The sequence below is a fragment of the Natator depressus genome, chromosome 8 (genome assembly GCF_965152275.1).
Source record: "Natator depressus isolate rNatDep1 chromosome 8, rNatDep2.hap1, whole genome shotgun sequence".
In the NCBI taxonomy this organism is placed as follows: domain Eukaryota; kingdom Metazoa; phylum Chordata; order Testudines; family Cheloniidae; genus Natator; species Natator depressus.
The window spans coordinates 100,291,912-100,305,514 of record NC_134241.1 but is presented as its reverse complement, the minus strand read 5'-3'; the positions used below and the strand labels follow the sequence as shown (position 1 = coordinate 100,305,514).

Genomic DNA, 13,603 nt, shown 5'->3' with positions numbered 1-13,603 from the left:
AAGAAATGAACATGTATCCATCATTTTGGCATCAGCATATTTCACTGTACTAATGCGCTGGGAAGCATGAGTATCTGCTATCAAGTGGGTTTTTGGTCTACAGGCAATCAGAGACCTTGATAAAGATGATGGGTGTGTTAAGGCTAAACAGAAGGAGCAATTAACCCCCTTTATGTAGTTATAGCGGGAAACATTAGGACACTATCACCCAAGTCTTTAGGCTGCGTGGCAAAGCCTGAGCAGAGTTAAGCAGCATGGGCTAGCATGTTTCCTTGGGAGTAGTTTCTAGGGGCTAGAGATTGCTCAGCAAACGGTGTGTTAGAGGTAGAAAGCCCACAGAAAGCCAGCAGATGGTGAGACGCAATTGTGAATGTGGTCCTGAGAGAGAGAGCAGAGAGAAAACTCCTTGGGACATGGGACTGACTGGAGAGGCAGGCTTGGAAACTGTGAGCAAGGAAACTACCTTGTATTGATTGTTTCCAGTGTGTTCAGGGAAACGGTACTTTGTGTACATTCTTTGTAAATAAAGAGGCTTGCATCAAAGAGATACAAGACTGTTTCCTCCTAATTTCTCCTCCTAATGAAAACAACCTGTCAAGCCCCCAGGTCTGAGTGGCAACAGTAGAAACATCCATGCTCCTTAGACAAACTCATTGATGAATGGCTGTTGCTGAGGTCCTGCAGGTAAAGGTACTTTGAGATGCACCCTGCAGCGCATGACTGGCTATTCTGGAGGGACTAGTGATGGGTGAGCTATGAAAGTCCTTCAGGGCTGGTTCAACTAGGATAATGACACCCAAGGATTTGGATACTCCTCCAAACCACTTGAGCCTGCCTAATTATGGTGGAAATCACAGTGTTCTGATGATCTCTGTTGCGGCTAGAAGACACAAGGAAAGAGATCAGAACCTTTGAAAATGGAGTGTGTGTTGGGGGGAGTTAACTAAATTCCCAGGAGCCTCAGGAAATGCCTGGCTTGGTTCTCCCATCTCTCAATAAGTGTATCCTTGGAGCAGAGAGACCGTCTCAGATCAGATGAATACAAGACAAATAGTGTGAGTCATGTTTGTCCAGTCTGTGGTGGCCAAGCTTACCCCTGCATCATCATCTGTCTTGCTTTATCGTGGTGGAGGATGTGATTAACACAGGCTTGTCTGGGGCATATGTGCTTTGCCCTCTACTTTGCCTACAATGCAGGTAGGTGAAATAGGACGGTTTTAGCTACCAAAGTTCATCGCTGATCCCCTTGCCATAGTCGTGCCGGATCCCTGTACAAGAGGTAGTTGAGTTTGCAGGGACTTGGCTTTCCATATATATTCAATATATTACAGAGGGTTTGCACCAGGCTTTGTTCCCATCTGGCCTGGAAGTAACCCACCTTTCACCTAATGCATCTATGTGGAGGAGGTGATGCCAGGGTGCACACACCTCTCAGGAAGTCAAGGAGCAGGCCGACGCATCAAGAGAGCTCTCCCCCTCGGCAATGCGCACCCAGTGAGTGAAAATCGATTTCCTGTCACTCGTTCGCTGTTCAACCTGTTTTTTCTTTGATGAGTCCTCAGGAGTCTTGGCTGAGGCTCTGTGTTTGATCCTGGACTGTTAGTGTATAAGGAACACCTTGCCTTCCCCAGTGAGGCCATGCCTCAGTTTCCCCTCCTGTACTCTGCAGGATTCACATACCACACAGCTGATGGTCCAACTAGTATCTCCCTCCTGAGATCTGGATTCTTGGTACTGAATGCTAAAGTGCTCACCCTTTGGCCGTCTATCCAAGCACCCCAAGTCCTTCCTGGCCTTTCCCCACAGCTCTCACAATCACCCTTGGATCAGGGCTTCACAGCTCCCTGGCACAACTCCACTGGTCCCACTCTGGAGCCTTCATCACTGCACTTCTCCAGGCAGCTGTCCTTCCCTGCTAGTCTCCGGGGAAAGCCTCCTCCCAGCTCTTTCCTGGTCCCTGCTCTCTCCAGCCTCAGGGAAAGGCATCCCCCTTTTTATAACAGGTGCCATACCCAGCCTGCAATCACCTGATGCTCCTCCTGTGACTCTTCCCATTCAGATGCTCCCTCCAATTGGGGTCATCAGCTGGGAGACCCTCATGCCCCCTGATTCAGGGGGAAACCTGGAACAGAAGTAGCTGGGCCCAAACTCCCTTAAAGAACAAGCCTCCCGATGACAGTTTGATACGACCCTGAGCCAGTACAATTCCTTTAGAATCCCTGGGGGTTTTAATGCAGAGATCAAGGGCAGAGTATACGCCATGGTGGTCATGGAGGAAATTCATCTCTGTGCAAAGGACCAATATGTCCTGGGGACTTAAGTGGCGCATAAGTCTCATATTGGTCCCTGCATGGGGGTAAACTCTACCCATGATAACTGTTGGGTATATTCTATTTTTTAATTCATTGACTTAGGACTTAAGTGGAGCACAGGGCCCACGTTGTCTGGGGGGGGAATCTCACCTGATGTGAGTATTGCAGCCGTCACTGTGAATGTCCTGATGTGCCACACTAAAAGCAAAGCAAACCCCAGAGCCTTGCTGAGACTCTTTTCATTCCAGTGGAAGGCGCACGAACGGCTTGTGCTCCCAGGCCACAGGGAGGGGGGAGGGGGCTCATTAGAGACGCCTAGGTAGGTAGGTAGGTGGATTAGTGGACCTTTGTTTCAGGATCGTGTAGCAGTCTGGCAAAAGCCTAGAAGTATGGCTGCAGGCAGATAGGATTTAGGATGTGAGACAGGGAAGGAAATTCTCCATGACAGAGGTTCCCTCAAAGCCTACAGGGCAGGAATGGGCCCTCTTGTTACAAATGAGCTACATTGCCCCTGACAGGAGCATTACACAAAGAGACAAGACAAGTGGAAGCCAGACGACAATGGGAGAGGGACCGTGAGTGCCAGCCCTGAAAGCATTAGCACTAGCGGGCCAGGCTGTTAGAGGAGAGCACCAATAGGCCACATAGACAGGGAAAGCTGCACACTGGCAGCCAGATTTCCAAGGTCTCAGAACCCACAACTCGAGCCATATTTTCAAAAGACCTCTGCTCCCATTAACATTAATGGCCTTCACTGATATTCATTAGTGACTCATAGTGCTTAGATACTATGCTGGAGGTACCTTAGACCTACAATAGATAGATTAGAATAGATCCTGGCTCCCCTTTATAACAGATGTTTAGACAAGCAAAGCAAAAAAACTGTATGGTGTGTATCTCCCATATAAATTGTCCCAAAAGGATGCTCATTGACCTATAGGATTCTGGATGCAGTGGGTGACTGGTCCTGGAAAAATGAGACAGCCCAGATCCAGAGGACGAGATTGATAGCACTAGAGCCTGAAGTACTAAACACCAGGAGAGGTATGGCACATGAAAAGGTATAGATCGTGAAACCCAGTTATTTCTCATCACCCTGTTTGGGAGGGACCCCTTCTAAGTGTTGGAGGTAGAACTAATCAGAAAAAGGGAGGGTGAAGTTTCCATGGAAAATTTCAATTGAAAAGGAAGTTTGTTTCCATAGAAAATGTATAGGTTTTGCTAGTGAAACCTCAAAAACTGAAATATTTCCGCTGACAACCAAAATATTTAAAATCTGCACTGCCATGGCAGTGTCTCATGAGCGTTGTTTGGGTGCCTTATGCTCCCTCTAGTGAGGAGCCATGAAGAAGACTAAGTAAATGTGGTACTTTACATGGGGTGTTTTGTCCCACAGACCTGTATTCTCTCACTCGTCGTCCATATACACTCCGCTGCCCTTCCCCATATAGGGCAGGGATTACACTGTAATATGAGGACAGGGGCATCTGCCCCCCAAGGGATCATGGGCCCCTCACTTCTGTGTCGAGGGATGTGGGTTGGGCAAGTAGAGTTGCTGGCTGAAACCCCCAAAATTTAAACTGAAAACCAAAATTGTGGGAGGTTTTGGTAAAAATAAATAAATTGGGTTGTTGGGTTTTTTTTGGAGGCAAGCCTAACAAAAAGAATCAAATGGGTATTTCCTGCAGAAATGTTGGGGTTGATTTTTTTTTAAAGCCATTTTTTTTCATCAAAAAATGGTTCAAACCAGCTCTCGTGATGGCCTTCTTACAAAGATCCAGACTGGTTTTGCCAATTGCTTTCTATATGAATTTTTCCCCTCAATATAGTACATGTTGGCTTACCAATATTTGCGTTGAGTCCCAATGATGGCCAGGGAAAATGAATTGTTCATGTCATTATTTAAAAAAAAATGTAATTAATTAATTTATAGGCAGTGAACCTACAACGCAGCCCCTCATGACCCTCCAGACTCGCCATGCTGAAAGTTTGTGGTGACTCCTGGATATTGACAGGTTTCAGAGTTGCAGCCGTGTTAGTCTGTATCCGCAAAAAGAAAAGGAGGACTTGTGGCACCTTAGAGACTAACAAATTTATTTGAGCATATGCACAGCTCACTTCATCAGATCAAGTGAGCTGTAGCTTACGAAAGCTTGTGCTCAAATAAATTTGTTACTCTAAGGTGCCACAAGTCCTCCTTTTCTTTTTCCTGAATATTGGCTCATCATGACCCCCTTGGCTTGCACCACTGCTGCTCTTCAACTCCCCCAGCTGCTGCTTTTGAGTGTGAACATCTTCACCAGCCTCCTCTTGCAGGCACATCAGTCTAGGCAACGAAGTCTCTGAGCCAGCCCTTCGAGTCTAAGTCATTGCAATGCCCCCCTTCCCGCAAGCCCCATCGCTGTCTCACACTCTCCCTTTGGAAGATGGGAGTGGGTGGTTGAACATTTCTTGGTTGCACTCATAGAATCATAGAATATCAGGGTTGGAAGGGACCTCAGGAGGTCATCTAGACCAATCCCCAATTTTTGCCCCAGATCCCTAAATGGCCCCCTCAAGGATTGAACTCACAACCCTGGGTTTAGCAGGCCAATGCTCAAACCACTGAGCTATCCCTCCCCCCAATGAGTGCCCTGAGAAGGTGTGACCTCCTTCTCATATCACCTAGACAAAGACACGTCCATGTTCATGTCTGAGACACTAAGTCCCCAAGTCTTCTCCCATCAGAAGCCATGTCTTGATGGGGTCCCCTGTCCTGATGCATATATTGGATGGCATGGAACTTCCCTGGTGATGGAATCTTCACTTCCATGTTGGGTGCAGGCCCTCACAGAGCTCCTCTGGAGGCGGAACTGGGGCAAAAGGAAAGAGAGGACTTTGACTTCCATCAGTACCAGGATGAACTTTACTTCCCTATCCATTGCACAGGGCAGGGATAGAGAGTGCAGTGCCCTGTGAATGCCTGAAGTGGTGGGGGAGTTGAGGGGGGGTGGGATAGACACATCGCTGTGCCCAAGAGAGGCAGCTGGGCCCTCATTTCATTAAAGGGAGCGGGCATGAACACTGGATTTCTTGGGATGTTTTCAGGGCCAGATTAAGGCCCGGGTGCTAATGGCCAGTGCCTCCAGCTCCTGTGTTATGGGACTAAGCAGAATCTCAGCTTTCATTAAAAAAACAAAACAAAAAAAACCCAGTAACTTTCTAACCTTCATGCGGGTGAAGAAAAGCTTGAACACATGACCTGAGTGTAAATAATGCAATGGTGTCTTCCTGAGTCTGAAGAGAGCCTGAAACAACCGGTCGGAGGGTTGTAAGCTGCCCCATCTATCTCAATGGGATATTAATTCCAAGCCCCACTGCTCTGGGTGGCTCTGTCAACACCATCCCAGCAAGGAACTCGGTGTGTGGCAGAAGGGGAGGAGTGCACTGGGCCTGGCCCCCCTCATCTACTCTAGCTGCTGGAGTAAATATTGAGGGACCCACTTGTTGCGAACCTGTGGCTCCTGGGGCGGGGGGCAGAAGGAGATTCCATGGTGCTATCCCTGGCTGTCTGGGATGGGAAGGGGAGCCCTCTCATCGCCACACCAAGTGGGAGGTAGGAACAGAGACACCAGGGCCTGAGGTTACTTTAATCTGGGCCTGGGTGTTTGGGAGCAGAGTGGGGCGATGGAGTCAGAGAGGCTGGGCTTTGTACACAGAGCTAGAGAGAGATTTGCATTGTATAGGGAGGCTGGAATGTGCAGGCAAGGTAGCCCCTCTTCATCCCATCCTGGTGTGAACAGGTGGAGAGAAGGCACTTCCCTCCTTCTCCAGCAGGTGTAACCCTTTCTATGCTAGACGGCATTTACATCTTGTTCATTTGGCTTGAGTCAGGACTGCAGGATAGGGTCCTGTGACGCACACACCCATGAAAAGGTGGTGGAAACCCCGTCATGCAAGTCATTTAAAACGGAGCTAGAAAATGCTGGAGAACTTAATGTGAAGAACTATATCTGGTGTCAGAGGCTGGACTGGATGATACGAGAGATCTTTATTCATCTCAAATATTGGTAATAAGTTGATCAGTGCATGCACTTCCACCCTCTATATAGTTCTATATTATTATGGAACCAGGGGTCATCTCATGAAATTAATAGGCAGCAGGTTTAAAACAAACAAAAGGAAGTATTTCTTCACACAACACACTCATTGGAGCTCGTTGCCAGAGGATGTTGTGAAGGCCAAAACTATAACATGGGTCAAAAAAGAACTAGATAAGTTCACGGAGGATAGGTCCATAAGTGGCTCATGCTCTGAGTGTCTCAGACGCTGGGAGTGGAAGAGAGGGATGGATCACTCAATGTTCGGTTCATTCCTTTGGAAGCACCTGGCATTGGCCACTGTCAGAAGACAGGATACTGGGCTAGATGGACCCACTATGGCCATTCTTATACAGTACATTAGGACCTTTCATATGTTTTGACTGGTATATATATAGAAAACAGCAGAGAATGTTCAAAGGTTGGACATATACTATGGAGACATGCTGTTTAGTCTATGTCCCCCTTCTCATTTTAAAAACAAATACATAAACATCCGTGGCGATCTGACCTGGGGTTTTCTTCATTCTTTTGCTTTTTCTTTCCTGTGGAGGGCTTTTGACTGCTTACAGTGCGTTGCTGGGATAGCGTCCACAGGGACTGGTTTCCGTTGTGGTTGGCCTTCGTAATTTATTAACATAAAAAGTTATTGTACGGGGATGGACATCATGGGGGAAAGTCTCATCAACATTTGTAAAGCCACCATTTCATAGTGTTCTCAATCTCTCCTTAAAAACCCACCCCTGCTATGATTCCTTCAAATCACACCCCTCTAGCTTTGGTCATATCACTATGCTAGAACTTCTATTTTTCTGCTAAACTCTGTTTTGTTTTGTTATACCAATCTCCTCCAACCTGTTGCTTTGGCTTGCCCCATCTGTTGAGACTGGTCTGACATCTAGGCCTTGACCCTGCAAAGAATGACCCCATGCACTTATCTTTATGCAAGGTGAGTGGTCCCGCTGACTTCAAAGGGCCTACTCATCATTCCTTTGAAGCCCATGACAAAACTTTCACCAGCTTCAGTGGCGCTGGGATTTCATCCATTGCATATAAAGTTAAGTATGTTTTTCCAAGATCGGGGCCTTAGACTGTAAGCTCTTCAAGGCAGCATCTGCTTTTCATGTTATACAGCACCTAGCCCAATGGGGCCCTGATCCTGGTTTGGGGTTCCCAGACACTAATGTAAACACATAATAAATAGCGAGGCCAATATCACAAGCATTACAGAGTCAGCTATACAATCAGATGTTCTCTCTTGACTCTCAATCTCTTTGAGGTTTAGACAAGTAAAAGGACCAAGGAAATGATGAGAGAGAGAGAGAGAGAAAAAATAAAGGACAAGATACCTGCATAGAGAATCAGTTACCTTCCTCCCTCCTCACCCCCACAGCAAACCCCTTGCCTCCAGACTCTCTAATTAATAGCTAATAATGCTCTAAATCAGTAGGCATATAAGTACTTGTAGTATGAGCCAGCTACATTTTAGACAAATAATCTGGGATGAACTTTTTAAAACCTGGGTCTAGTTACAATCTGTAGTAGGTGCTGGGGGGAATAGGGCATATAAGAAAACACATCAGTTTAAAATAAACATTGAACCACATAAAAACCTCCTATATAGGGTATTTTCTGGGTGCTTTACATTATGATTTCTAGTGGTGTTTCAACCTACTTTCTGGACCTTATTGTGGGATTTCTCCCTAGCTGACTGAAAGCAACAGTGTCAAAATCTCTGACTGAAACAAATTTGCTAACATTTAAATATTGGCTGATGTCAAATAAATAATAAGATAAGAAACACAGTGATCTGCAGCCCTCATCCACCTCTGAGGTGAACATTCTAAGGGAAAGCGTTGCAGGTCAGATCCTACTTTTAGATCGTTAACACCCATTTTTATCTCTGTTTTAGCTAAACAAAAATAACCTACACAAATACCCTTTAAACTAAAAAACTGTTATTCTGCCATTGTAGAGGGGCTCACTGTATCCGCTTATAGGGAGGTCATCACCCTAGCATCTTTGCTTCTCACAGTCATTCATGGAGTTTATGCTCACAACACCCCTGCCAATTAGGGAGATATAATCCCCATTTCCAGATGGGAAACTGAGGCAGAGGGTAGACAAAGTCTATGACCGAGCCTGGAACTGAACCCACCTCTCTCCAGTCCCAATTAGTGCCTTGTCTACTAGACCATCTTTCCTACCCTTGCTCAGTGCTTTGGTTCATTGCTAGATTGTACATTGCAATCTACTCTCAAGATTACAGACAAGCTCATAGCATTTGAATGATCTGCCACTCAAATGATTTGAGTTCCATTTCTACCTGCCATGTTCTATGTCGATATAAAATGAGGAACTATAATGCATAATGTCCACCATCCTTTCTTAATTTAATGGTCCCTCTGCCTATTGTATTACATATATAGTCTGTAATATTACATATGAGATTTACATACAAAGTTGTAAATTTTTTATTTAAATGCAATAGATACAGTTGAAAAGTATTTTTCCCGTGAGGACAGACACTGTTATTTATTGATCGTTCATTACGACACTGAAAACCAACAGGGATACAAGTCTCTGTTCTTTCAGTATGCGGGGTCCTTTCATGTAGACAGCATTGCCATGTATGACAGTCTACACTGCTAGACGCCCGCTCCTGCGCTCCTTATTCAGGCACTGTGGAGACCGGAGTAACGAGCCCAGGGTCGGGCCCTAGGTGTTCAAATAAGCAGAGGCTTCTCTTTAATTTGTAAATATTTTGGGATCCGCGTGGAGCTATTTACCTCGCGTCGTACAATCCCAATCGGTGCGGTCAATTCCACCTTTGGAAGTGCCAATTTCCCCCCGTCTTTGAACAACCCCTTGCAATTAATACAAGCGACAGAGACTTCGAATTACTTGTTTACATATAAACGCATAATCGTTAACACTCCCCCCCACCCCCAGCAAGGTGAGGGGCATGAATTATAAACTCCGTCGCTCTGAAACCTGTTCAATCCACTCCGTTCGCCACACTTATCTCTGCGGCCCACGTGAGCAAATCGCAGGAGGCTGCACAAAATAAATAACTCAAACGTTGGAGACGGGTTTTGTTTTTATTACTTTGATTTTTACACTTCCCCCGCTTGACTTGTGCCCCTGCCAATGTCTCCTATGTTAAATCGTTTAAAGACCGAGGAACGTGTATCATTCATGTAACACGAGATCGCGGGCTAGACGCGTTACATTATCTTTCCTGTTGTTGTGCGCCGTGGTAAAGTTAAATGTGTTTTTTGCCGAGCTGGTTTTCTGCCGGAGAAAATAATTACAAAATCCACATGAACTGAAAACCATTCATACTTATATACAAACGGATTGTCTAGTTCCGTTCGGCACCACCAAGAAACCCCCCAGCAATCAGCAGGTGTACAGATTTCCCTAAAAGGGAGCAGATCCCTTGTTGTCCAATGTCTATATTCGTTTAAAAGAAAGCGTGTGCGTAGATATTTGCACAGCCTTCCTCTGTTGCTTCCACACCTGCTCGGTAAAACAACCGACCACCGAGGAAACGTCTGAAAAAAAATTAAAGCGATCGAGTATCACAGCGCGACAGCTCGCCAAAGCTTTTTACAAACGAAATGTAGAAACGATTCAAGTAACTACCCCGCCATGTCCATTTATTCGCGCGTTCACCAAAAGCTGCTACCGCGTGTTTTCACTCGGCCGATGTATTTGTTTTTTTTTTTTAAATCGGCAACGCTTTACGAAACGAAATGTAAACCGAAGGAAACGATTCTCGGGCTACCGAGGCAAAGCGGGACGTTTCCCTCCAGCTTCCAATGCTTGGAGTCAGAACACTGTCCCCCCCCGCCCCCGCCAAGGGGCCAGGTTTTAAATACGGTTTAAAGCCACCTGTCCCCGGCGCTGGCTGTGAAGAGAGACTCGATGATGGTTACCATCCTATTCTTATCTCCTTTATCTGGTTTAATGGTCTCTTTCTGAAATCAGGATCCCTGCTTCTAGCCCAATTCCCCCGGCAGCTCCGCCGCTCCCCCGGCCGGCCATGCCTGGGCGCGTAATTGACAAAGTGCCGGCGGAGGGGGACCGGTTTCCTCCCCCTAGAGAGGCACATTAGTCGCTGGGTGCATTTCGGGGGGTCTCCCCCACCCCACCCCACCCCACCCCACCCCGGCTGCTGCCAATCCGCGGCCCCCATCCGCCCGGCCGGGGGCTGCCGGAGAAGCCCCACCCCGCGCACACGGCACCTGGGGCAGGTCAGGCACCTCCGCCCCGGGGAGCCCCCCGCGGCTCTGCCGGCGGCGGGGGCCGGGCTCGGAGGTGGGTGGGCCCCGGTTCCAGGCGGCGAGGGGCCGGCAGGGTGGCGCCAGCCGGCGGGGATATAAGGCCGGCGGGCTGAGCCCCCCGGGGGAGCTCCCCTCCCCGCCCCCCTCGGCGCCTTATGAACCCGGCCGGCTTCTCCTACTTCCCGGCCATGGGCAGCCCGCCGCCCGGCTCCCCCCTCGCCGCCCCGCCGGAGCCCGGGAGCCCGGAGGAGCCGCCGCCGCCCGCCCCGGAGGCCGGCTCGTCGGGCGGCGGCGGCGGGCGGCGGCGCAAGCGGCCGGTGCCGCGGGGCAAGCCGCCCTACAGCTACATCGCGCTGATCGCCATGGCCCTGGCCCACGCGGCCGAGCGGCGCCTGACGCTGGGCGGCATCTACCGCTTCATCACCGAGCGCTTCCCCTTCTACCGCGAGAACCCCAAGAAGTGGCAGAACAGCATCCGCCACAACCTCACCCTCAACGACTGCTTCGTCAAGGTGCCGCGCGAGCCGGGCCGCCCGGGCAAGGGCAACTACTGGGCGCTGGACCCGGCGGCCGAGGACATGTTCGACAACGGCAGCTTCCTCCGCCGCAGGAAGCGCTTCAAGCGGGCCGACCTGGCCGCCTACCCGGCCTACCTGCCGGCCGCCTCGGCCTTCAGCCCGGCCAGCGCCAGCGCCGCCGCCGCCGCGCCGCCGCCCGCCCTCTACGCGCCCGCCGGCTACAGCCCGCCGCTGCCCGCCGGCGCCCCCTACCCGCGGGGCTTCACCATCGACAGCCTCATGGGCGGCGCCGAGCTGGCCCCGCCGCCGGGCGTGGAGCTGGGCCCCGGCCCCGAGCCGCCCCCCGCCGCCGCCGCCGCCGCCGCCGCCTTCCCGCCCGCCGGCCTGCTGGGCCGAGCCTACCCCTACTCCGCCTCGCCGCCGCCGCCGCCCCACCTGCCCGGGCCCCCCGGCGGCTACTCCCCGCCCTACGGCGCCGCCGGCCGGCTGGGCCTGCAGCCCGGGCGCTCCTGCGCCGAGCCCCCCGAGCCGCTGCTGGCGCTGGCCGGGCCGCAGTTCGGCCCCAGCGCCGCCTACGGGCGGCAGCCCGGCTTCGCCTCGGGACTGGAGCGGTACATGTGACTCCGGCGCGCTCTCCCCGGGCCTGCGCTGCGCGTAGGAGCGAGACCCATGTGCAAACCTTTCCCGTGCTGATGGGGGACACACGCTGTACTTGAATGGCATCTCTCTCCCTCTCTCTCTCTCTCTTTTTTTGTTTTTTTTGTTTTTACTGTACATATGTAGACTATTTCATCCTAACACTGTACGGGCCGCATAATGCGTGGTGCTGCATGGCGCATTGTTGCATGGCACATGAGCTATAAAACACCGTCGTGTGGTGCATATGCATTGTACTGTCTCCTGTGCGCAATGGATTGCGTACCGCTCCGTAGTGCGCTGTGAAATGCAGCCTAGTGCATCGCACAAACACTCTGTCCTGCAACACTAAAATGTGTTATGCACGATTCGTTGCATATGCATTGTATAACACGTTGGAGTGCATTGTGTATGAATTATGATTCAGGGGACCATGCATTTAGCCGTGCACTGTGTAACGCATTGCGTAAGGCGCTGTTACCTTGTAGATTTGTAAACATTCCAGGATGTCCCATATTTTTCTCTCCTTGTTGGGTTCTTAACCTGTAACCAGACAGAGAGTTAGCAAAACTACTAGTTATGGGATATTTTATTACTATTTAAGACTTTACCTTTTTCTTCCCCTGTGGGAAAAAACATCTTTTTACTGTTTTTTTTAAAATAACTTTTATTGTTAGAAAGGATTTTAAAAAATAAATCTTTCCTTTCAACTGTTTAACTGCTCTTTTTTTAGAAATGGTTTTGATGCGGTTTAAAAATAGAATATATCACATTTTTTCATCAAGCTGAAGAGAACTCAGCTGATTCATATGCAAATCATAACACTGTTTTAATTATGCCAAGTGCCTTGTGCTTTCATTTTTTACGGACTCTTTTTCAGGTCTATACTCTTACTGTTTCAAATCTGAATCCTGTTTTTAAATACTGGTGGTAATTCGCCATTGAACAGCTTCCTAAAGGATGTGATACGTTAAGGACATAAGAACTGCCAGACTGGGTCAGACCAAAGGTCAATCTAGCCCAGTATCCTGTCTTCCGACAGTGGCCAATGCCAGGTGCCCCAGAGGGAATGAACAGAACAGGGAATCATCAAGGGATCCCTCCCCTGTTGCCCATTCCCAGCTTCTGGCAAACAGAGGCTAAGGACACCATCCCTGCCCATCCTGGCTAATAACCATTGATGGACCTATCCTCCATGAATTTATCTAGTTCTTATTTGAACCCTGTTATAGGTCATTCCCTGGAATCTTGAAATTGAGATTGGATTCCTTTCTGTAAGGTGTGCTCTATTTAGCTACAATTGACTTATGTAGTAGAGAGATTTCAGAGAAGCAGCCATGTTAGTCTGTATCCGCAAAAAGAAAAGGATTTCTTGTGGCACCTTAGAGACTAACAAATTTATCTGAGCATAAGGTTTCGCAAGCTACAGCTCACTTTATTGGATGCATGCAGTGGAAAATACAGTGGGGAGATTTTATATACACAGAGAACATGAAACAATGGGTGTTACCATACACACTGTAACGAGCATGATCAGGTAAGGTGAGCTATTACTACAAAAGTTTTTTTTTTTCTCTCCTGCTGGTGATAATCAAGGTGGGCCATTTCCAGCAGTTGACAAAAATTTATATAGTAGAGAGAATAATTCTCGCCACTGCAGGAGTCCTTGCAGTTGAAATTGTATGGCCTGTGTTATACAGGAGGATAGACTCACTAGATGATCACAATGGTCCCTTTTGACCTTTAAATATTGAATCTGCACACTGGCC

At 48.8% G+C, this 13,603-nt stretch overlaps 1 protein-coding gene across 1 annotated transcript; it reads left to right on the top strand.

Moving 5' to 3' along the window:
• Positions 1-10,835: 10,835 nt before the first annotated feature.
• FOXE3 (forkhead box E3) lies at positions 10,836-11,819 on the top strand. The gene has a single exon (XM_074962320.1). The coding sequence runs from the start codon at positions 10,836-10,838 to the stop codon at positions 11,817-11,819; it is 984 nt and encodes a 327-aa protein (XP_074818421.1).
• The last annotated feature ends 1,784 nt before the right edge of the window (positions 11,820-13,603 follow it).